At 38.3% G+C, this 25,259-nt stretch overlaps 2 protein-coding genes and 1 pseudogene across 2 annotated transcripts; 1 reads left to right on the top strand and 2 right to left on the bottom strand.

The window, feature by feature from the left end:
- Nucleotides 1-1,219: 1,219 nt before the first annotated feature.
- Nucleotides 1,220-3,591, bottom strand: LOC125609047 (probable beta-1,3-galactosyltransferase 13). The gene is made up of 7 exons (XM_048779829.1): nucleotides 3,104-3,591; nucleotides 2,683-2,835; nucleotides 2,495-2,577; nucleotides 2,310-2,409; nucleotides 2,056-2,169; nucleotides 1,777-1,919; nucleotides 1,220-1,679 (listed from the first exon to the last, which is right to left on the bottom strand). The coding sequence occupies exons 1-7, from the start codon at nucleotides 3,451-3,453 to the stop codon at nucleotides 1,591-1,593; spliced, it is 1,032 nt and encodes a 343-aa protein (XP_048635786.1). The 5' UTR covers nucleotides 3,454-3,591; the 3' UTR covers nucleotides 1,220-1,590.
- Nucleotides 3,592-3,923: 332 nt separating this feature from the next.
- Nucleotides 3,924-8,732, bottom strand: LOC125609046 (increased DNA methylation 1-like). The gene is made up of 8 exons (XM_048779828.1): nucleotides 8,448-8,732; nucleotides 5,947-8,085; nucleotides 5,723-5,846; nucleotides 5,412-5,494; nucleotides 5,019-5,263; nucleotides 4,834-4,920; nucleotides 4,634-4,733; nucleotides 3,924-4,552 (listed from the first exon to the last, which is right to left on the bottom strand). Exons 2-8 carry the CDS (start codon nucleotides 8,023-8,025, stop codon nucleotides 3,968-3,970), a joined length of 3,303 nt encoding a protein of 1,100 aa, XP_048635785.1. The 5' UTR covers nucleotides 8,026-8,085; nucleotides 8,448-8,732; the 3' UTR covers nucleotides 3,924-3,967.
- Nucleotides 8,733-19,659: 10,927 nt separating this feature from the next.
- On the top strand, nucleotides 19,660-21,069 carry LOC106423489 (annotated as a pseudogene).
- The last annotated feature ends 4,190 nt before the right edge of the window (nucleotides 21,070-25,259 follow it).

Genomic DNA, 25,259 nt, shown 5'->3' with positions numbered 1-25,259 from the left:
TTTTTTTGGACCAAGTTCAGTTTAACAATTTATTGGGCCAAACCAAGTTTTTTGTGTTTTGTTTTTTGTTTTAATTTGAAAAAACGAATATATTTTAAAAAATTCGAACAAAATTTTATCTGGATTTTTTTTTCCCAACGATCTCTCCCTCTCTCCGCACATCGAGCAACTTCCCGAGTCTAACGCATCGTGCGCACGTGCCTTCGATTGCAGAACCAACAGAGCTCTCGTTTCCCTTTATAAATAGAGCGAATGTCTTCCTCATTTCTCAAGTTCTTACACACAAAAAAATCAGCAAATTTCCAAACGTAAGTCCGAGGGTGTTTTGTAGAAATATTAGTTCAATAGGGCGTTCACGAGTGAAGCGTGATCGTCTGCCATGGTTGTATGTTGGGACTCGATATTCGTACAGTCTCGTCTCAATACAAAGCGAATATATAGAGTTAAGGAAATAGATTATATCTCGATTCCATGTCTCATTTGAATCGTATGTTCTTTAACATTGTTTAGTATTTTATCGTTTATGTCAATCCGGTTTTCAGGCTTCTACACTATCTTGGAACTTGTGTGTGGTTTGATTGATTTCATGTTGATTTTGAGCTTTCTCTGGCTCATACATGGTCTTGATCTTCGGCCCTCTCGGTCTCTCGAATGAGGTTGTTCCTGGTTATGAGTTGTTTCGCTCTTTATCCCTTCCTTTAAAGATTTGATCGAGATCTTATTTTCTATCTAGCTTCTCTGGCTTGTCGATTCAACTCCTACATCGACTTCCAGTTGAAGACTTTTGAACATGATGTGTTCTGTTTCCTGGTACTTGAAGCTTTGGTTTTTTATCTGCATGTGCTATTCACCATAGGAGGATTCACAGACCGGAGGTTGTAGCCATGGATGGCTTCCTTGCTTTGCCTTGTTCAGAGAAGCTCTGTTCAAGTCATCATGCTTGTTGATCTCTTTTGGGTGAATGTTTATTTTATGTTGTTACCCACTTCTTCTAGCTTAGATTGTTTTATGTTCTGTTTCTTTAGCCATTATGTTATTGTGTTTTAGTCTCTCCATAGTTGGAGCTTCAGTCTCCGGAGGTTTGTTGAACCTGCCGGCCAATGTATTTCAAATCTGTATCACACCTTTGTAATCTTCTTTTGATAATATAATCAGTGTTAAAAAAAAAAAAGGTTATCGACTGTTTTTTATTTCATTTCTTATTAATATTTACATAAAATATAAATTAGTTTTCTACTATAGTAAAAACAAAAGCTTAATCGATTAACACTGTATCGGTTTTTCCCCTTTCCTCATCGATAATGCGAGTTCGAAATTGCAGTTAGTTCAACCTCATACTTGTACAACAAGGAATAATCCAAAATTTACCAGCCCTAGTTTTATAAACCCTAATGTCGTTTAAGCGAAGGATCAACTCTCCTCGCTTTTCTGGCATTGCCACCTAAAGTACATAGCAGAGTAAGTGAAAAAAAGAAGGAGGAAAGTCTTGTATAATCTGTGCGAAGCTGCAACTTCAATGGAGGAAGTGTCGCCTCGGATCTTCGACCATCAAAGGAGAGAGATATATATAACTATATAAGAGGTAAAAGATCACTCATCTTCCGATGGCAAAGTCGGGCTCTTTGAGCAGCTCTCTATCTTGTGAAGTTCCAACATCCTTTTCTCTGGGTTACAAAGCCCTGCACCAGTAAACATATTCAAACCCAAGCTGTGATCAGTTCTTGTCGAAAGGCTTACGCAAAACCTGGATGCGTTTCCAAAATGCGAGTATCGAACCTGAGCATTTTGGTATATCCCAAACAGCAATGGAGTAGGGTGAGCATTCTCGTTCACAAAGGGTCTTGTGGTTCTCGTGGTTGACGTTCATTGCCAGCATCCACGCACCTATTGTCACGTCCTCGTTGCTAAACATCCTAAAACTGAAGTTTGAAAACAGCTCTCTTTATTAAACAACAAAGCTTAACAAGCAAAAGACTCTGAAGCCAAAGTCCTAATCCAAGTACATAACTCAGGGTGACCTCAAAACTGAATAAAATAGAGGAGACATAGTCTTGCCTGTTATTCTTGAGGGCAACCAAACTGGTGACAACATCAGCAGAAAGAGCGTAAATGGGGCCATAAGCATGAAGAAAGTACTCCTTCCCCAGCAAATCTGCCAAAGGCTCATACCTGCAAAAATCAAACCAATTTTCAGGTATACTGAATCACAAGAGATGTGACCATGTGTTCCAAATCCGATCATAAACAAGACTTCTCAAAAGACAAGCATGAATTCACATGTTCGGTTAGTTCTCCACTCCTGTCCTTACCATTTAAGTTTTGGATCTGTGAAAACAGGACCTTTTTTCAAGCATCCAAGGTATGTCTGCGAGTGACTCCTCTCTTTAGCCAACAGCAATGACAAACGATCTGTGAAGAAAACAACACCTCCTTAGAAAATTCAGAACCATCCTAAAGACATGCGAAAAAAATCAAATAGAATCTAATCAATTACCTGGCCTCAAATAGATATCATCATCAGCTTTGACATAGAACTCCGAATCATACAGAGCATACGCAGCTTTGAAGAAAGCCAAACTATGCAACAACAATTAAAAAAAAACATATAAAAGACCAATCCTTTCCCGTTACCGAGCAAAACAAGATTCAAATGCAGAGAAAGTGTTAACTCTCTTAACTAACGTTTTGTATGGGAGCTTACTGTACTCCTCCTCGATATCAAGCAGTATAAAGTCATCATACTCTGCAATCTCCCTTCTAAGCTCAGCCATTTTCTTTTCATCTTTGGTCTTGCCTATGATAAACCTAATAGCCAACCCTGTTGACTCCTCCAAGCTGCAGAGAACAGTGATGTTTCAGTTTAATGGTTCTTAATCAATTAAATTAACATCATGTGAGTGAGTGCCTTGATCTTTAAGGTTTGAGATTATGATCAACGATTCAGTTCCTATCTACACAATGCTATCTAAAATTATTAGATATATAACAGAGGAACCGGTTTATACTAAACCAGCTATACAATTTCGGTTTAACTCTAATTAAAATCTCAATCATTCTCAAAATTGATTCCAGATTTGATTTGAGAGAGAGGATGAACCGTTACCGTCGAAGCCCTTCTGGATCGGACGGCATCCACGTGCTCCTGAGAGCTCGTCTCCTCCCAGCTGATCCGAATCCGGTTTGGATACCGACGAATCCCATCACCTTATGCCTCTTGACTCCGCCGCTGAGGCCATTGCCGTTTGAATTGCCGGCGACGTCCCAGACGACCTTTACCGTCTTCGGAGGGGAGTTCGTGAGGCAGGTCCGGCTAGGGAAAACAATGGCGGAGAGTCCGAAGATGAATCCGAATAGCCCGATCGCGAGAGAGGTGAGGACGATCAGAGACGTCGATCGGCGCGTGGAGGGTGATGTACGCGCGTGGAAGAGTTTCAGCCTCGGTGAAGACGGCATGATTTTTTGTAACGGACAGATAACGGATCCAGTTATTAGGAAAACTCTCGGAGGTTTATTTCGTTTTAACGGTCGTTGGACATTCTGTTTTCTCAGATCAGAGATCTTTATGTGTATGAAGGTTAATTAATGAATTAAACAAATTTAGAGGATTGATGATGATAACATAAGTTAGGAAGGTGATTTGACCAGATGCTAAGAAAATAGAAAATAAATTAGTCATTAAGTGTCAGTAATGTACTTAATTAATGGAAGATCGTAAACATCTACCAAAATCAAAATAGCTTTCATGGTGAAAGCGTTTTTTGCATGGTAAATTAATAAAAAAAAGGGTTAGAAACTACAAGTTTCTATACATTTTCTAGTTCTAGCATGTATTTATTATTTTGTTTATATAACTTGTAACAAAGATTTCAGATTTTCCAGCAGAATGTTTTAAAGATTATATAAAATAAAATAAAAACAGAGTGGGAAAAAGAAGTGGTAGTTTTCTTATTTATCAAAGTCCTAAATGTTAATCCGAGTCTTCAGAGCTATCAAAGTCGAGTTGTTCATCAACACAAAGCAACATCTCATCACTAACATTATTTACTACTGCTACACTACTAACTTGCCTCTCTTCTTCTACAGCTTCAGAGGATGAAGAATCTCTTATCTTCACTTCTTCTCCTTGTGATGAAAACTTTGACAGTTCCTTCTCCAAACAATCTTCTTTGGTGTTGTTGCTCTCTTGGGCTGGCTTCTCTGCTTCTGCCACTGGTTCTGTTTGGTTGGTTCCAAGTGGCACTGGTAAGCCTGGGGGAGGAGGTCCATCATCTGATCCTTCTGGAACCATCTGGTCGCAGGTCGTCACGGCAAACTCGGCATTGTCTAGATCAGCTTCTTTGCTGGCTTTACCTTTCACAGTGTTGGGTTTTACGCACTGGTGTAGCGTTTTCTTGAGAAGAACTGTACCTGGGAACACCATCAAGTTTAGTCTTTTGAGAGCTTCGCGTTCTTCATCATCCATTGTTTTGAAGCCGAAACCTTCAGTCCATGTTTCCACTAAACTTGGCAAAGCAGCCACAACAAGATTCTCCACTTTGAGAGACATAAGCATCTGCACCCCAAAACCAATATTAGTATTAGTTTAGATGGAGCCTCAAGAACAGTGACGTGACCAAATTTTAAAATACTGTACCTCTTCAATTGCAGTGACGAGGATTCTGCACATTCCCTGACGACGATACTTGCTGCATGTAGCTACAAGAGGCATCTCTGCAACACTTACTCCATGCACCCTGGATATAAGCAAAATGCGTTTTCATATGTAACTCATTCTCAAACATGTAAAACTACACTTTCTTGGAGCGTGAAGTTGAACTTAATTCATATACTAACCTGATGGATGCTACTGAGATCATCACATCGTTCTTTTCCACAACCACTGTGTGAAACCCATCAAAGTCTAAGCGAGCAAACTTTGACCTTTAATTGCAACAAAAGATTACAAAAAAACGGTAAGACAGATCGTTAAATATGAAAAACAGAACCGAAGGTATAGTAATAACACACAAGGACGTTACCCCCAGTTGTAAAGCACATGAGGTATCATGTCAATACCAGTTCTTGCATCTACCATAGACAGAAAACACTCCTCCATAATCGATAGAGCAACAGCTAATTTCGAGTTGCATTCAGCCTTCAGTGCCAACCTTCGCGCAGAATGAGCCTTTCCATCTTCTTGAAAACATTTCAAAACCGTCCAAGACAAACCATCAGCATTAGGAGAAGATATGACCCCAACACGAGAACTGAGTCCAGTGTACACCTGTGCATTACAGCTAACTTGTTAAGAAACTAGTTATTTGCTAAATTGCTAGATGTAACTACTTCTCTTGTTATATGTCAAAAGAGCCCATGAACATTGAGAAAGATATCAATTTTAAAATATATAAACTAGGCCTGAGTGCTCTTACCTTCTCGCAACTTTTACCACAAAAGTAGGTTTCTGGAAATGGTTCTCTGCGTTTACTTCTCTCTTGCAGACATACTCCATGATCTGATCAAATACATTAACAGTATCAGCCATGCCGGACTTCAATAAAAATTTAGAGTATAGAAAGCAAAACTGAGAAGAGCTGAGCCTAGCAAATAAATCAACATCTGCAACTGTAACTAAACTGATGAACAGTGGCAACAATCGTGATAACATCTATGTAAGACAACTCAAACAAGGAGAATGGATCATGTAATTTATAACAGGTGAACGAGTGGGAGAGGTCATTACATTTATGCGCACACTGAGTACACTTAAAATCCTGAGAGCGGTCATCAGGAGCATTATCACTAACGAACTCTCTGCATATCCAACATGTGCAGCTTGAGCAATACCAACTGCCTTCCGGGAGCACCTGAATAGACAAAGAGCAAAAGTAATACAGCCATTCTCACATGCCATGCAACTTACTGAAGTTACAAAAACTATTTGTAAATTTATATACCACACATTACCTTCATTGCTAAACAAGCCTGATGGAAGGTAGAAGGACAATTATCACAGCAGATCAGCTCACCTCCATCACCACAGATTCCACAAGAATCATCATTTGGATCATCACCATCATAACCTTCCTCTGATCTCGATCCATTTCTTCTAGCCTTATACTCAGCATACCAAGCTTCAAGCTGACACGAAGCGAAAGGCTTTCCTGATCCCATGAACAGATTCAGACAAGGACACCCCTGGTCGAATCCAGCATGTTTCTTGAACTCAGAAAGCGATATAGTCCTGTTGCAGCATGTGCAGACCACTCCCTCTTTAGTCACGATGCCTGTTTTCACAACGGTATCATCATCATCTGGATCCCGCAACTGGATTACTTCGTCCTTAGAGATTACTTTGGAAGCTATCAACCATGATAACACAGTTCTTGGACCTGAAGCAGACCAGTTCCCTTGACCAAATTGTTTTTCCCCATTGCTCGTGCTTCGAGGAAGTAGCCTGCACCCTCCCTTATTATTCTTTTTCTTGGTTCTAGCTTTTGATCTCTGAGCTTTCTTCTTCTTCTGGCTTGATCTGATTCCACAGCCATCCTTACCTTTGGCTTTAAAAACGACATCGTCTTGATTACAGTTCTTTCTTCTTCCCTTCTTAGAACTCTTCATCTTATCATTCCTCAACCTTTTATCTCCATTTTCCTCTGAGATGACGTGGATGTATCCCATATCTTTATCCTGGCATTCAAGGCTAGTGGGGTCCAAGGGAGCTTTTTTCGATCTTCCGTGTGACTTCTTCCTCAGAAGACTCTCATGGATCCCTTCTGCTATCAGTTTTGAAGCTTCAACGACCTTGCTAACACTGTTCTTCTGCTTCTCTTGTCTTGAAGAAGCATTTTTCCTCTCAAGATCAGAACGAATCTCTTGGTTAGCATTCTCGTCGTCATAAACAAGAAGACTGCTCTCAGATACTGTCAGCACACTTTCAGGACAGCCTGAGATCAATTTCAGACAAGTCGCATCCTCTCGCTTAAACTTGTCTACAATTGAATTCTTTGCAACTTCAACTTTATTTCCTTTTCTTAAAGAACCAACTTTCTTATCGACGAAGACAGCAGTCACAAAGGGCTCCAAGGTACTCCACCAGAGCGCCCGTGTGTTCGCAAGATTCAACAGTTTCATGTTCTCCTCAATGTCCAACAATGTAAGCGAGAGATCAGACCAAAAGTCATTGATACCTGTCCATTTCTTAGTACCTGTATCCATTAGCTTATGATCAGCTAGCAAGATCTCCCCCAGTGATCTCCAAGCTGACCCAAATTCACGAAACTTCCGCCCCTGTGAAGATACGTATATAGTTTCCGAGTATTTACTGTTGGATCTTTGGCGCTTCTCGATTTTCCATCTGGAAGAAGCAAGCAACTTGCAAACATACTTGTAGAGAAGAGGACGTGGGTCCTCTTTAGGATCAATCTTGAGACAAGTCTTAGACATGCTTAACTCATTAGTAGATGGTGGTCCAGTGCTGTGAGGCGTAGCAGAGAACACTCTGGTTGCAAAGCTCTCCTGAGAAACTGGAGACTCAATTGCCTTTAATTCCTTTCCATGGCACTTTGCTGAGACAATGCCACTCAGATAAACTTCTTTCCCCTTTTCTGTGCTTTGCTTCAGCAAATAAGAGCTCGTTGAGACGCCCTTGTTAGATGATTCGACTAAATGGAGAGGTATCATATCTCTAGCAAAATCAGTAAAAGGCGATCCCTTTTCATCGACATTCTTATTAGCAGAAAGCTTGGCTCTTTTAGCTTTTGTGTTAACTTCAGAACCATCCTTATAAGCAGAGGATGGCTCAGAACCTTCTAGGCCACTTGTGACCACAGAGTTGTCATTGTTTGAGCTCAGAGAGGAGTTGACATTCTTACTGGAATCATCACACTCGAAGTTAATGGCTCCAGTAACAAGACATCTTTTAGTAGCAGTAGTAGCCTTTGCGGAATCACTTGCAAAGAAAACTTCCCTGAATATCTGATGCTCTTCATATGACCCCTCAAAGCTATCATCTTCTAACATCTCATACTCAGCTTCGGGAAGCATCTTCACAAACTAACTGCATGTTCCACTTCAGCTTATACAAAGGGGGAAGGTAGTAGTTACCTGTGATTATAGAGAGTAATAGTGACAGATTCATAATCAGAACTTTAGCAGCAAAGATAAAAGGAAACTACAACAGGTGGTTAAATGAAACAAGAATCAAATTTACATTTTTGAGATATAAAAAAAAGCAAGAAGTTAATTTTGTTTCCTTCAAGATAGGTTGGAGCCGACAAGCAATTTCTCAGAATCAAACAAGAGCAATAGATTCAAAACAAGACAAGATCAGAGACCCACCCAGAAAGGCCAAATCTTTATCTTTCTAACCAAAGCTTATAAAATATCAAAAACCCATAGACCAGATTTCAAGAAATTGAGATGCTTTTCTAAGGCTAAAGAGAGCTGAAAAATGTGGATAAGGTTACCAGAGCATGCAGAAGAAGAAGGGATCAGAGGTGGATCAAATGGTAATCTGAATCTGACATTTGGGGGTTGTATTCCTCAAAGAATGCGAAAAGAAATCTCAGTGCCTCATGAAAAGTCTCGAACCCCAATCTTCTCTGTCTCTTCTCTCAGCAAGTGGGAAACGCATTTTCAATTTCACGTTCTCTGCACTCACTCTCTCTCTCTCTAGATCTCTCTCTCACAAACACAAATTTGTTTGCTACTCTGTCTTGTCTCTTTGATTTGTTTTTGTTAGCTTTTCTAAAAGATCGGAAGAACCCGTTTAATTAATGGGGGAGACCATTTGAAGAAAAAAAACGTTGGTATATTAATTTTTAGGTTTCTAAGTTTTATAGTTTTTAATCAAAGATGGAATCAAAAATAATTTTTATATATATACAATAAATTCGGTTATGACAAGAATAAGAAATAATCTTTCAATTAATTAGTGGGGATAAATATTTTGGTTTGATTAGTAAGCAACATAAACATTGTTAACAGTAAAATTGCATAAAACAAAATATAAAGTTGAAGGGGTTAGTGGGAGCTATATCTATAATGATAGTTAACATTTTAAAATTATATAGCTGTTTGTTGCCAAAACTAAATGTGGCTGATATTCTGGTACGTGATCTAGTTTAAATAGTTCATGTGCATTCAAAAAGCCTTGCATTACCTATGATTCCTCTGACCTATTATTTTTCATCAAAAAAAAATATAGTTATTTGTTAATGGATTCTAAAGGAGTGTTAATGGGATGTGAATTAGAGTGTTAATGGGATGTGAATTTCTAATGTTATTGGTTTGTGCATTCTAATATTCTTAATCAAATCTAGTATTGTTGGTTTTATGATTGTTTAATAACTTACAAAATACTTTGTTATTAAAAGGTTTAGTTTTTAATGATTCTATAATTCTATCAAATCTAGTGTCATTGAGATTTGAATTCTAAACACTTTTACTTATGAAACAAAACTTCACAAATCTTGCATATAACCTCTAAATTTTTGAAATCACTATACTAGCATATTTGATAAACTTTTTAAATATGAAAAACTCTTTACATTTTTTTAAAAATTTAACAAATCTCTTGATTTCACAATCAACCAACTATTCATAAATTTTACTCCCATTAAGGCATTAACCCATTCTAACATTCATATTTTTTTTTGAACAAACCATGCATTAAAAAGTCAAGAAACAGAGTTTAGTTCGCATGAATGCGACTTACAAGATCCTGTAGGCTTATCTTTGCCAGAGAATCAGCCTCAGTATTAAAGGAACGGGAAATAAAATGAAAAGAGATAGATTCAAAGTGTGCACATAGAGCAGAGATGTCGTTGAGAACACCCTGGACCTCCAGGCAGCGACCTTGTGTGTTGATACAATCCATTAGAATCTTCGAGTCAGAGCACACGCTCAGGATCTTGAAGTTCCTTGATGCTGCATCGATGATAGCAGCTTTGACCGCAAGTGCTTCAGACATTAGAGCTGAGGCAACATGAGAGCGGTTAGAAGTATTGGACGAGGACCATCCAGATGTGGAGTCTTTGTAGATCCAACCCATGCCCGCACAACGAGTGGAGGCCTGCCAAGACGCATCTACCAAACACACCAGACCAGCAAGAGAGCGACCTGGGTCTTGGTGGGCAGTCTTAGCCTGAGGCGGCTTTGCGGGTGGTCTCTTCAAAAACTGAGCAGCTTGCCAATTACGGGCCTCTCTAAGGGCTAGTGTGACCACCTCCTGCTCTTTCATCACCTGGTTCTCAAAAGTCAATTTGTTCCTGGCCTTCCACAGATACCACACCACCCACGGGTAAAGGGGGCACACCAGTCCCGAAGGCGGAAGGTTAGTAAGACCTCTGCCAAGGTTCAGCAAGGTAGAGGTGTTTATGGCCATCAGAAACGCTGTCATATCAGTACAAGGTACCAGTTCCCAGGTTCTCCGCGCAAAGGGGCATTGAAGGAAGATATGGCGATCAGTTTCAGGCTCCCCACACCGCTTACAAGCCGTGTCTATCATAATACCTCTTGTAGCCAGATCAACCTTTGATGATATTGCACCGCTATGCATCTTCCACAGGAAAGTCTTTACTTTTGGCATGGTGTCTACCTTCCAGATGTTGGTGATCCAATTAAACGGCTGTTCCAGCGGCTGGCGGGGTTGGGAGAGGAGCTTGTAGCCTGATTTCGTTGTGTACTCCCCTGTTGTCGTATACAGCCATACCCGTTCGTCCTTTGAAGACAACCAACTTGGAACCAACTCTCGAATCATGTCCTCATACTGAGGCAAGGTGGTTCTAATCATTTGGAGGTTCCACTCCTTGGAGTGTGGAAGGATTAAATCAGCCACCACTAGTTGTTGTTGGTCAAGAGAAGGGGGGCCCATAGGGGCCATCGGTTCCGAGAGAGAGAGACACGGGTTCTGCCACACTCCAATGTCTTTCCCTGAGCCAATTAACCAGCCAAGCCCCCTCTTAATGACCTCCCTTCCTGCCATAACCCCACGCCACCCATGGGATGCAGCGCCTGGTATCGAAGCCTCCAGGAAAGGCGTATCCTGGCAATACTTCCCCAATAAGATCTGGCTAAGGAGGGAATCATGATTTGACATAATTCGCCAAGCTAACTTGCCCAACAGTGCATCATTAAAAAGTTCAATGTCTCGAAATCCTAATCCTCCGTCCGCCTTTGCCCGCGTAAGAGTCGTCCAAGACACCCAACTCATCTTTCTCAATTCCGGTTTCACATCCCACCAAAACCGTGTCAACACCGACTGAATTTGTTTACAAAGAGATAGCGGCAACTTGAAACATGACATCGCATAAGCCGGCATAGCAGTCAGCACAGCTTTGAGAAGGACTTGCTTTCCAGCTCCATTGAGGAATTTGGAAGACCAGCTGTTTGATGATTTTTAATGCCGTAATAAATACATTGTTATTCAAAAAAATTGAGTTTTAACAATTCTATAATTCTATCAAAATTTTGTGTTATATGAACTTGAATTCTTAATTTTGTCAAAACACATCACATGACAATCATATGAAGCAAAATATAACAAACTAGAACCATATTAGTATAAGAACCAAAACAAATTTATCACTTATGTTCTTCCTAAACTCACAAACCTCGATGAGAACTTTGTCTTGAATGGTCAATCTTTTATAATATAAATGCATGGTGTTTCCATTTTTTGATGTTTGTGCTCCATGCATTTATAATATAAATGCATGGTGTTTTTTTATGTTTGTGCTCCATGCATTTTGAAACATAAACAAAAAGATTTGGCGAATGAAAGAGAAAAATCTTTAACCACAACTCAATTTGTTGTTGGCCGATGAAATGCACAAAATATGTTCACTACAAAATGACCACGATTTCAGATCTTGTATGGAGACACCCCAAGCTGCTTCACCCTTCAAAGAGGTTAAACCAATGAATCCAGCTGATTCACCGTTCAAGAAGGTAAAACCAATGAATCCAACTACTTCACCGTTCGAGTTATGGATAACTTGCACAACGTGAAAACTTTGGAGAAGGAACAAGATAAACCAAAGAAAGATACTTCTGGCATTGGATATAAACTCTTGAAAAATATGGGTTATAAAGATGGAAAGGGCCTAGGAAAAAAGAAGAAGATAACATAGTGGAACATCACAAAATATGTTTACTACAAAATGATGATGAAAGATAGATAGATAATTTGAATCGAAGATCGCGACCATCGCGATGCATCACCATCAGCCAACGGATTATACATCATCACCAACTAAGGATCAATGTGAATCATCATCAGCCAATATTGGAACTCTTGAAGAAGATGGGGTTCAAGGATGGAAAAGGGCTAGGTAAATATGAAGATGGGATATTGGAACCTATCATGGCTACAAAACTACCGAAGTATATGGGGTTGGATCATGCAGTCCAATTTATAGAGGACCATCCTCCCAGCAAGAAAGGTAATATTGACATTCTTGGAGAAAAAACGTTGGTATATTAATTTTTTAGGTTTCTAACGTTCTATACTAGTTTTTAATCAAAGATGGAATCAAAAATAATTTTTTTATATATACAATAAATTCTGTTATGTCAAGAAGAAGAAATAATCTTTCAATTAATTAGTGGGGATAAATATTTGATGGTTTTGATTAGTAAACAACATAAACATTGTTGATAATAAAATTGCAGAAAACAAAATATAAAGTTGAAGGGGTTAGTGGGAGCTATATCTATAATGATAGTTAACATTTTATAATTAGATAGTTATTTGTTAATGGATGCTTAAAAAACTTTTTTTTTATCTGAAATTTTTTTTTAAATAATGATCAATCGCGGACCGTCACGTGTCTGTGGGACCAGTGAACAGTGCAAGCAACAGCAGCTTGTGATGTCTAATTAAGCACTCATTTTTCTTCTTCTTCTCTTTTTTTTTAATTAAAAAAATGCTAAGCACCCCTTAAGCACTCATGGTTAATGGTGCTCTAAAGGGGTGTTAATGGGATGTGAATTTCTAGTAATTGTTAAAATTATTAATTTCTAGTGTTATTGGTTTGTGGATTCTAATATTCTTAATCAAATCTAGTGTTCTTGGTTTTATGATTGTTTAATAACTTACAAAATACCTTGTTATTAAAAAGTTTAGTTTTTAAAGAATTTGGAGAAACATAAACAAAAAGATTTGGCGAATGAAAGAGAAAAAATCTTTAACCACAACTCAATTTGTTGTTGGCCGATGAAATACACAAAATATGTTCACAACAAAATGATGATGAAAGATAGAGAATTTGAATCGAACAAGGACGATCGAGACCATCGCAATGCATCATCATCAGCCACGGATCATATATTATCAGCAACTAAGGATCAATGTGAATCAGTATCAGCCATGCATCATCAGCAGCAACTAAGAAAAATCATCAAATTGCTGCTTCACTGCCATGGAGGAGAAACAAGGAATCGTCGATGTGATTTTCCTTCTCTCTACGATTGGTGGTTTCGATTAGTTATCCATGATCAATGAAATTCATCGAAAGATTCACGGGTTTAGTTGGTTCTTTAGTGGTTCTTACGATGCTTGTAATAATTGTGGAGCAACTGACCACAATTTCAGATCTTGTATGGAGAGACCCAAAGTTTTTACACCATTCAAGGAGGTTAAACCAATGACTCTAGCTGCTTCACCGTTCAAGAAGGTTAAACCAATGACTCCAACTGAAGCAGTAAAGGATAAAAAGATAGTTCAAGTCAAGCCAGAGTAGAAGCAGCATAGGAAGAGGTGGAAGTTTGATCCATTGGCCAGCCCTAATGAGAATTTCGTAATGGGAGGTTAGACTCAAAACCAGGTAACTTCATGGGGACATGAAAGCCAAAACAAGCTGGTGTTGCAGGAGCAAGAGAAGTCTTCTTTGGTGGTATATTTGTTGGAAGAGGAGGAAAAAAAAACATTTGATGAGTTTATAGATAACTTGCAAAACGAGAATGCTTTGGAGAATGAGCAAGATAAACCAAAGAAAGATACTGCTGGCATTGTATATAAACTCATGAAAAATATGAATTATAAAGATGGAAAGGGCCTAGGAAAAAAAAGATGACATAGTAGAACATCTCTTGGTTACACAATTACCAAAGCACATTTGGTTGGATGGTGCTATCCTTTTCATAAAGGACAATCCTCAGAGCAAGTTGAAAGGTAATAATATTGACCACGTGGATTAGTTCACATTTCTTCATTCTGTTGTGTTTCTTAGTCCCTGATTCGCGTTATCAATTTTGTTACTAGTCTAGTAGATTTCGCACTTGTTGAGAGAAACATAAACGAAAACCTCTAAAGAATTTGAAGAAACTTAAACAAAAATATTTAGTGAATGAAAGAGAAAAAATCTTCAACCACAACTCAATTTGTTGTTGGCCGATAAATAAGCAAAAAATATGTTCACTACAAAATGATGGTGAAAGATAAGATAATTTGAATCGAACAAGGATGATCGAGACCATCGTGATGCATCATCATCAACCATGGATCATACATCATCACCAGCTAAGGATCAATGTGAATCATCATCAGCCAAGGGTCATGCATCATCAACAGCAGCTAAGGAAAAATCCTCAGAAAAAGTCATGGATGAATTGGATTACCGTATTTCACCTCTCAATTTGCCTCATTTATCACTTTATACAGTAGCCAATGGCTATTCTCTCTATTTTTTCTTTCTATCTATGTATTTTACCAAAAAGGTCTTCATAATTATTTTAACGGAAAAAGGCAGAAGAGCCTTCACTTTTCATTGTAAGATTATGTCTCCTTCAACGGAACGGTTATATACATGTGGGAGATACTCATTAGTATGTTTAAGTGTAAACTTAATAAATCAATTTTAGTAATTAAAACTCTATTTTCTTGTTTGACTTTCGTTTTAGTTGGTGACTATGGGTTTTTAGTACGTCTCCCATTTAATTAACAGACAATTTGAAAAAAAAACGTTGGTATATTAATTTTCAGGTTTCTAATGTGTAAAAGATGGAATCAAAAGAAATTTATACATATACAAAATATTTGGTTATGTCAAGAAGAAGAAGAATAAACAACCTTTCAATTAGTTTGTGGGGACAAATATTTTGTGATTTTGATTAGTAAACAACAAAACATTGTTAATAGCAAAATTGCAGGAAAAAATATGAAGTTAACAAGGTGTTAGTGGGAGCTGTATTTATAATCATTGTTAGAATTTTAAAATTTGGTTGTTGTGGTTAATGGACTCTAACATTCTTATTAAATCACGTATTATTCGTTTGACGATTCTTTAATGACAAATAAAATTTATTGTTATTCAAAAAATTGAGTTTAAATAATTTTATAACTATATAATATCTAGTTTTGTTGAAACTTGAATTCTTAACATTTTAGCTTATAAAACAAAACTTTCAAAATATTGCATATATCTTTAAGATTATTAAATCATTGTAGTAGAATAGTTTCATAAACTTTTAAAAAATGAATAACTCATTAGAACTCTTTATAAAATAAACAAATCTCTTGATTCTTAAAATAAACTAATTATATCTAAATTCATCTCCCACTAACCTCTCTAGAGTTATCAATAAAGATTCTGACTTTCTAAAATGAAGAAAAATCTTCAACCATAACTCAATTCGCTGCTAGCTAAGAAAAATACAAAAAAAAAAGTGTTTGCTACAAGATAATAAAAAATATAAATTATAAAGGAAATTGACTTGACAAAAGAGATCATGATATATTGGAAACCATTATGGGCAATCAGCTTAAGAAAACACATCACATGACAATCATACGAAGCAAAATATAACAAACTAGAACCATAGAAGCATAAGAATCAAAACAAATGTATCACTTATGTTCCTCATAAACTCACAAACCTCAATCAGAACTTTGTCTTGAGAGGTCAATCTTTTCTAAATGTAAATGCATAGAGTTTTAAAAATCAGTTAGAGAAAAATAATTTTATGGTAAAAAATATTTAAAGAATTTAGAGCAGAATAAACAAAAGCAACATAAACAAGAAGATATGGTGAACCAAAAAGAAACAAATCTTTAACCCAATTCAATTTGTTGTTTGCCGATAGAATTGCACAAAATATGTTAATTACAAGGTAATGATGAACATGAATTGTAAAATGAAAAAAAAACATGGTAAAAGGATCATGTATATGGATCCATCTTGCTGACAAAGCTCCCAAAAATCTAGGACTAGATGGTGTTCTTCGGATCATCAAAAACCAACAAAAAAAAGTATAAAGAAGAAGAGAAATGGCAAAGAGTCATGAGAAAGGTGAATTAAAGATTCGAATTATTGTTTTTGATAGTCTAAAATGAAGTTTGTATTCTTTTTATTTAGTTTATTTTTATCATTAACATAATTATTTTTATGATATTCCATTAATTGAAGAATTAATTGATTTTGATATAATTCAATTGTAAACATAAGTAATAGATTTTAATGTATACCAAAGTATTTGATGAGAATTTTAATACATTAGTCTAATTCTTATGTTTTAGCTTTCAAAGAAATCCAAATCTATTTGATAGAATAATTCCTCTAATTCCATGAACTTTTTAATCTTTATATATGAAGGAGAAAACCAAATAAAATTTGACTAATGAAAAATAACAAAAAATTAACAATTTATGTATTATATAACCAGAATTTTATTTAAGGAAATAGTCAAATATATACTTTTGAAAATTCGAATAAAAACTTTTACTAACGAAAAACTGATTAACAAAAACTAATAAACACTCACTCAATCCACTCCTCGAGCACATGGCATCTAGATGAATAATAATGATAATAAACTGATTAACAAATCTTTCTCTCTAAGTGTGATTCAGGTGATGATTGTTTCAGGAGTTTTTAGTTTTAGTTTTTGGTTTTTAGATTTTAGTTTTTGGTTTCTAGATTTTGGTTTTTGGTTTTCAGCTTTTAGTTTTGTTTTTGGCTTTTAGATTTTGATTTTGGTTTTTGGTTTTGTTGTAATTTTTTTTCAAAAATTAATTAATGCATTACTTTAAAATAATACAACAAAATAGCAATAAATATTTAGATTTTGCAATTAAATTTTATCAAAATACTGTGATTATTATTTTAAAATTAAATACAATAACATATTTTAATATTATATTTTATGAAAAATACATTATAGTTAATATAAACCATAAAATATATATAAATTATGCAAAAATAAAAAAAATATTAAATTTCGAAACTACTTAGAAATTTTTCTTATATAAATTATTTTAATTTTTAAAACTTCAAAAGCAGTAGTTTTTTCTTATATAAATATTATAAATTATACAAAAATTAAATACATATAATTTTGAAACTAATTATAAATTTTCTTATATAAATTATATTTTATATTTTCTTAAAGTTGAATGGCAATTTTTATATTTCAGGATTATACAATATACTTTATTAATAAAACATATTATGTTTTTTATAATTGTTTTTATTTTTAATGTGACTTATAATTATTAAAATAATTCAATTTTTTTATTTATAGAAACTAATAACTAAGTTTTAAAATTAAATATATTATTTATAAAATATATAAATTTATTTACAGATATGAAACACAAGTTGAAATATTTCACATTATTGTTTAAATGATATCTTATGTACAAAATATTTTATGATAATTTTACTGCTATGAAAATATTAATTATTAATGAATTAAAATGTAGTAGTTTCTACAAAAAAAAACAAAATTCGTTTTTCTTCATAAAAGCTCACAAAAGTTGGTTTTTGGTTTTTCTTTATAAATTGGTTAAAATTTTCAAAAACTAGTTTCCCTAAATTTTGGGGAATCTATTTATTGAAAATGTTGATTGGTAACTCAAATGGTTTTTACAAAAACAAAAACAAAAACCAAAAACTTGATTGGATGAAAAATGGTTTCTACAAAAACAAAAACCAAAAACTAAATCAAAAACCACAAACAAGACGAACGGGCACCAACCTAACTCAACCGTTTTTCTTGCTTTTCCGGCGGCTTAGGCCGCCAGATTTCTCGTTTTCCTATTTATGTGTTTCCACACCCACATCTTGATGGTTTTGTGTCTATTGGTGTTGTCCAGATTGGAATTCTCTACTCCACACCAAATTCTCATTTCGTTAGTTCCGGTTCATGGTGAGTCTGATTGGTTAGTGTCTCAAGTGGCGACACTCACATTGCTATTTCTCCTATGGTCATCGGCGATGGTCCATGTCAAAAATTGGCGTGGTTTTCGCCTCCCTTAGGGAGTGTTCTTGTCCGGCATTTGATAATCATAATTCATGGTGTTTGTTAAGGTTTTAGGAGTCTAGAACCGAGATGTTCGGTAGAGAGAATATTGGAGAGAATATTGTTGGTGAGAGTTAGAGATAAGTATGAGAAGATATGAGAAGATATGCGTAGATCTCGATAGAGACTTGTGTATATATAACGATGTATGTATGATGAAGTAAATAACGAGTATTCTTCTAGACTTTCTCTTGTCTTTCAGTGTTATTGTGTCGGTGTTGTTCTGTTAACCTTCTGGGTGCAGTGTTCTTATTACTCTGGATTTATCCATTGAGTATCATTGGTTTCAGTTGGTACATTGTTACTTTAAACCGCCATGGCCGGATGAGTTTTAAGTATGGGTCGCTTATAGGAGAGACATGGGAAAGACGTCTTGATCAATCATCTCTTGGTCGCGCCGTATCGTTCTACAATGGGGTGAATCTCACAATAATGTTTGCAGTGAGTCACCGGATGAGAGTTTCTCTGAGGTCTATAACAGTGGATGTTCCCCATTCTTGGAAATGGATTATATTGACGTGACAACTGAAGAGTCGAAGAGTGGCTTCGATATTTTTAGAGTAGAAGCAAATCATGATCTGAGTATCCATGATCATGATCGTATACGACCAGATAACGGCGTCATTTACCATACATGCGTCTCTCAGACTCTCTCAGACTGATACAGCCAACATACAGAGAGACATGGAAGCTTGGATTATGAATGTCATAATACGTATTTGGAGAATTGGTGAACAAGTCAACCAATACATAAATGGAAACAAACCAGAAGGATAAAGCTAAACCCTCTTAGAAGGTGTTGGATACGTAAGCATTGGTATCCATTTGTAGAAACGGAATTTCATTTAACGGAAGTATTGGTTTCATTATGCTGTGTGTAATAAAGAGTTTTGGCCAAAAGTTGCTAGCTAAACACACATAATTCGTATCAAAATAAGTTCGTCCATGAAGTAGGAAAATAACATAGTGAAAACTCTGTTAGCGGATAACTCTTTACTTCGGGAAGCATCATCAAATTCACTTCTCTTATTCTATCGGCTAGGCCACATATTTGCTTATGTAATGATATGTTTTTGGGAAATTCCGTATATTGACATTGTAGTTCTTTGGTTAATCCATATATGTACCATATCAACATTTTCAAGATTAATAAAGTTTAAATTTCGTTGAAAAAAAACTTTACTCGATTTATTTTCTGGTATTATATACTAGTTTGTGCTTTAAGAAATCATTATTTCCTTTTAGTTTTGTTTTCCCTAAAAAGTGTATATAGATTTTTATTATATAATTTGTGTTTAAAAAGGATTATTTCCTTTTTGCTATTTCCTTACAACGTGTGTAGATAGTATTATCCTTTTTATATATAGTCGTCAGGCATGTCAAGACCAAACTAATGAGTTAAACTTGCTTGAACGCATTGTAAGGAAAAAAAACAATCTCACCAACAACAAAAAAAAATTGATCCCTCCGGTAATCAATGAAAAGCAGATCTCCGGCGGTTTGTCAATTGAGAGCAACGCCATCGCACTGTAAAACGAAGAAGAAGAATAAGAAGACGAAGATGTGTGGGTTATGGTCGTTACCGGAAGAAGTGGCTATGAAGTGCCTGGCTCAGGTATCGAGAGTAGACCTCGCGGCTTTGGCTATGGCCTCCAAGGCACACCGATCTCTCATAGTTTCCCCTGATTTCCAGCTATTGAGATTCCAGATGGGTTGTCTCGAGCCAAATCTCTACGTATGGTTGCACGTCTTACCAGAACCGACCCCGCGGTGGTTTATCCTCAACCCCGTGCACCGTCGTCTGAGACCGATCCATCTAAAATCCTGCAAGGCTCCTCCGGAATCATCATCCTCTTTCGTGTTGATGAGTTTTGGGGTGTTTAATATTGGTGGGCTAGTAAACGGCAAACCCACCTCGGATGTCTCCTTCTTGGATTGTTCCAATCACACTTGGCACTCGGTTACGCTGATGAAGATGGCTCGTGCTTCAGCATCGGCACACAGTATAAACCGGAAGATATACGTGCTTGGAGGGTGCGGGGATGACGCTGATTCCTCAAACTGGGCAGAAGTGTTCGATCTAGAGACCGAAACCTGGGAGTTCTTGTCTGTAACTATTGCCCCTCAGTATCCGACAAAGCGTGTTGATGATACAAAAGAATGAGGTTTACGCGGTGGATGAGGATGGTCAAAGCTTCTCCTTCTCACCAAGTAATAAAAGTATATCGAACGGAATAGCAGATTCTAAGCCAGGGTACAGAAGCGATTGGTGTTTGATTGGGGGATTGTTGTTCTGTCGTGGCACCCGCGGGAAAATACTGTGGTGTTCTTCTCCGTATGAGTTGGATTGGAAGGAAGTGAAGGGTTTGGAAGAGCTGTCCGAATATGATATCAGCAAACTCTGCAGAAAGTGTGTGAAGAAGAAGAACATTGTCGTCTTCTGGAACTCCAGGTCTCTAGGCTCTGAGAGTTTGGAGCTCTGGTCTGCCGAGATATCCCTGGAGGTACGGGACGGACACGAGCTTTGGGGGAAGATTGAGTGGTCCGGTTCTGTCTTCAAACTTGATCCTCACTCACACTCATATGGCATTAAGGTCTTGTATGCTGAGTCTATCTGTGCCTGAAATTCCTCAGTTAAAAACTATCTATTCATTTAATCACTTATTTTTGTTTGTTTAGTTGCAGTCTAATGTTTTTGTATAATTTGCAATCCACTCAGCAAGCTTTTCTCTTGTGCTTGTTATTTTGTCAAATTTTCGTAATCTCATCTCTCTCAGGCTGTACTTAGATTCCTTCTCACTGACAGGAATAATTTTGCTTTCAGTTTCTGTTTCTGGATATTTAGATGATGAAACGCTAACAAATTTTATGAGCTACAACAAATTTTGGCCTAATTAGGTCCATTGCTTTGGATGAACCTTGGCTTGTTTCTCTCTCTTTAAAAGAAAAATACTAGAAAAAAATGAAATGTGCAATAAGTAACTACGTAATCAACACGAACAAAACAAAAACAAAGTTATCATGAATAGTGAAAAGATGTTTATTTGAGAGAAATTACAGTGAAAACCAAACTCATACGATTCTGTAATACCCCGATCAATTCAGAGAAAATAATTATATATTGACTGTGGTTGGACTGTTGTTGAAAAACTGTGGTTGGACTGTTGGCGATGGTCAATCTTTTAAAACGTGGTCCGAACCGTGACTGAGTGTGATAAGTTTGAACGTGTAATCTCCCTTATCGCAAGATCCCACTCTCCTTTACGTAACTGGTTCGTGTAAAAGGGAAATAAGAAACTCAAAGCTTTAATAACTCTCTCGATATTCGATAACGTGTAATCCCAGGTAGGAATCACAGTACAAGAACGATGATGCTAAAGGTATTACGATCTCATGGCGATCGTTCTCAGAGGACTCATGACGTCACTCTTCAATACATACAAAAAGCATGAAGAAAAAGTAAAACAACTACTCGACTTTATTCTTTATTCCTCGTAGCAAAGCCTCTGTCTCACACCAAGTCTTTGCTCACTAGTCCTTCCCTCTTACTCCACCAGAAGGTTACTTTCTTCTTTCTCCTCTAACTCCCCGTCTTCAACTCCCTTCGACTCTGTCTCAGACAACACCTGCTCCAACTGGTTCACTCCCTTGCGACGTTTACGGAAATAGACCTGCTGGTACGTATCAATACCCCGCCCAACGAGACGCAGCTTGTCCTCAAGCTGAAATTCCGGAAACTGACGAGACAATTCCCAACCCGACACCCAAGTATTCTCATGAGCTGGCAGACCCATCCATTGTACCAAAACCTCGAGACGCCCATCCTCTGTGTATCGAGTATCCAACACTGCTTCCGGTAGGACTACAAACTCTCCGGTAGACGAAAATGTCGTCGGCAGTGGTGTGACCGGTATAGACTGGCCGATCGCAGCCTTCAGCTGAGAGATGTGAAAAACCGGATGTATGCGAGACGAAGGTGGAAGTTGTAGACGGTAAGCCACCTTCCCCACTCGTTCCACAACCTCAAACGGACCATAGAACTTCGCGGCTAGTTTCTGACAAACGCGACGTGTGACAGAAGACTGGCGATACGGTCGTAACTTCAAGAAAACCCACGTGCCTACATCAAACTCCACATCTCGACGATTCTGATCAGCCTTCCTCTTCATGTTCTGCTGCGCTTTCAACAACAATTCCTTCAAATGTGCTAACATTTCATCCCGTTCACGCAACATACTCTCCAAATCAAAGTTTCCCGTTGAACCTTCCTCGAAAGGAATCAAGGTAGGCGGGTCTCTGCCATAGACCACGCGAAAAGGCGTTGTCTGTAACGAGGAGTGAAAGCAAGTATTGTACCAGTATTCCGCCCATGAAAGGTACTTAAACCAAGTCTTGGGGTGGCCCGACGCGAAGCAACGCAAGTAGGTTTCCACGCAGCGGTTGAGGACCTCTGTCTGACCGTCCGTCTGCGGGTGAAATGCGGTGCTGAACTTCAGCTTGGTCCCTGACAGGCGAAAGCATTCCTTCCAAAAGGCACTGAGAAAAATTCGATCCCGATCCGAAATGATAGACGCCGGAAAGCCATGTAAACGAACTATCTCAGAAACAAACTTTGACGCTACATCAACTGCTGTGAACGGGTGGTGTAAACCTATGAAATGGCCATACTTGCTCAAACGATCCACCACCACTAAAATCACATTCACCCCCGTCGACGACGGCAAGCCCTCCACGAAATCAAGGCTGATATCACTCCAAATCTGTGTCGGAATGGGTAATGGCTGGAGCAATCCCGCCGGTGAGAGTGTGGAATACTTATGCGTCTGACACACGGTACATTGAGCCACATACTGTTGCACAGTACGTCGCATATCAGTCCAGTAAAACGCCTGCTGAATGCGTTTGAGCGTCTTAAGCACACCAGAATGACCCCCAATACGACTATCATGGTATTCTGATAAGAGCAGAGGAATGAACTTGGATGTACGAGGGATCAGCAAGCGAGTTTTGTAACGCACATAGCCCCCAATCAAAGAAAATCCTTTCCCTACTGGTGCGCCAGCCAACAATTGTTGCTTAATGGCTTCAATGCCTTCATCTTGCGCAATTTCAGCATAAATGTCGTGCAAGTGAAGGGATTGAGGGATCACCAGTGATAACAACGTTGCACACACGCCTCCTTCCGGTCTGGCCATCTGTCTCGACAGTCCATCTGCGGCCTTGTTCTCAATCCCCGGTTTATAGATGATGTCAAACTGAAAACCAAGCAGACGAATCAACCATTTCTGATATTCCATCGAGACCTCACGCTGTTCCAGGAGAAACTTCAGACTCTTTTGATCAGTGTGAACCACAAAGTGATGACCAGTAAGGTAATGCTTCCATTTTAAGATAGCAAACACAATAGCCATGAGTTCTCGCTCATAGATCGGCTTCAGCTGTTCCCGAGGAGTTAACGTGTGACTATAATATGCAATGGGACGTTTATTCTGCATCAGCACGGCTCCTAATCCCACACCGGAAGCATCAGCCTCCACGACGAACTGCTCCTTGAAGTCAGGAAGAGCGAGGACGGGCGTGGTAACCATAGCCTTTTTTAGCACATCAAACGCCTGTTGGGCTAAAGAAGACCAACAGAACTGCTCCTTTCGAAGCAATTCAGTAAGTGGTTTTGCTAGAGTCCCATAATCCTTGACATAGCGACGATAGTAACCCGTCAAACCCAAGAAACCCCGCAATAACTTCACAGTCTTTGGAATAGGCCACTGCTGCATCGCCGCTGTCTTGGCAGGATCTGTTGCGACGCCGTCCTTAGATATAATGTGACCAAGATACTCCACCTGAGGTTGACCAAAAGCACACTTCTTCAAATTGGCATATAACTTCTGCTCCGCAAATATTTCCAAAACCAACCGAAGATGTTGTACATGATCCTCCAGTGATGAACTGTAGATGAGAATGTCATCGAAAAATACCAACACAAACTTCCGTAGGAATGGACGAAATAACTCATTCATCAATGCCTGAAAGGTAGATGGAGCATTCGTCAACCCGAAAGGCATAACCAGAAACTCGAAATGGCCCTCATGTGTGCGGAAAGCCGTCTTCGCAATGTCCTCCTCACACATGCGAATCTGATGATACCCGGAGCGCAAATCCAACTTCGAAAATACCACTGCACCGTGAAGCTCATCCAGTAACTGGTCAATCATGGGGATTGGAAACTTGTCTGGCACGGTCGCGCGGTTAAGCGCACGATAATCAACACAGAAGCGATGAGAACCATCCTTCTTCTTGACAAGTAAAACGGGACTAGAAAAAGGGCTAGTACTCGTGCGGATGATCCCGGCCTGTAACATTTCCAATACCATCTTCTCCATCACTTCCATTGTAGCTCTTGGATAACGATAAGGTCGAACGGAGACTGCAGACACCCCGGGAAGTAACTGAATACGGTGGTCATGACCTCGAGGAGGAGGCAATGATGTAGGGACCGCAAATACGTGAGGATAAGAGTCCAACACGGCCTGCAACTCCGTATTAACCGGTAGAGGAACGACCCTGTGATTGTGTAGCTCCACTGACACACGTTTCGACGAAGCTCCCGAAACAACGGATAGTGACTGCAACGAAAACTTCCTGCCTTGCAAGTCCGGTTCTCCCACTAATGTCACCATCCGACCATGATGCTTAAAACCCAACTCATGGATACTCCAATCCACCAAGCACTTCCCCAACTTGCGCAACCATTGCACGCCAAGGACGACGTCAACGCCCCCCAATTCCAACGAAATAAAATCATCAGTGAACGCTTCTCCTTGCACCGAAAAAGACACAGAGTGGCACACGCCTAATCCATCCACAGTTACCCCAGTACCCAACCGAATCTGCAGCTTAGAGCCACTGATCAGAGGGAGCTTAGAGTGCTCCACCACGCCTGGCGTCACAAAGTTATGCGAAGCGCCGCTGTCAATGAG

The sequence above is a fragment of the Brassica napus genome, chromosome A5 (genome assembly GCF_020379485.1).
Source record: "Brassica napus cultivar Da-Ae chromosome A5, Da-Ae, whole genome shotgun sequence".
NCBI lineage: Eukaryota > Viridiplantae > Streptophyta > Magnoliopsida > Brassicales > Brassicaceae > Brassica > Brassica napus.
The sequence above is the reverse complement of the archived record's forward strand: the minus strand, read 5'-3'. Positions and strand labels throughout refer to the sequence as shown.

Excerpts from the sequence above, each read along its gene's own strand:
- LOC125609046 (XM_048779828.1), bottom strand. The coding sequence starts at position 8,025 with ATGCTTCCCGAAGCTGAGTATGAGATGTTAGAAGATGATAGCTTTGAG. Across the intron at positions 4,734-4,833 it reads ATCTCAGTAGCATCCATCAG|GGTGCATGGAGTAAGTGTTG; the intron begins GTTAGTATATGA and ends GCTTATATCCAG. Across the intron at positions 4,553-4,633 it reads TCGTCACTGCAATTGAAGAG|ATGCTTATGTCTCTCAAAGT; the intron begins GTACAGTATTTT and ends TTTGGGGTGCAG.
- LOC125609047 (XM_048779829.1), bottom strand. The coding sequence starts at position 3,453 with ATGCCGTCTTCACCGAGGCTGAAACTCTTCCACGCGCGTACATCACCC. Across the intron at positions 2,578-2,682 it reads AGTAAGCTCCCATACAAAAC|TTTGGCTTTCTTCAAAGCTG; the intron begins GTTAGTTAAGAG and ends GTTGTTGCATAG. Across the intron at positions 2,410-2,494 it reads TGATATCTATTTGAGGCCAG|ATCGTTTGTCATTGCTGTTG; the intron begins GTAATTGATTAG and ends TTTTCTTCACAG.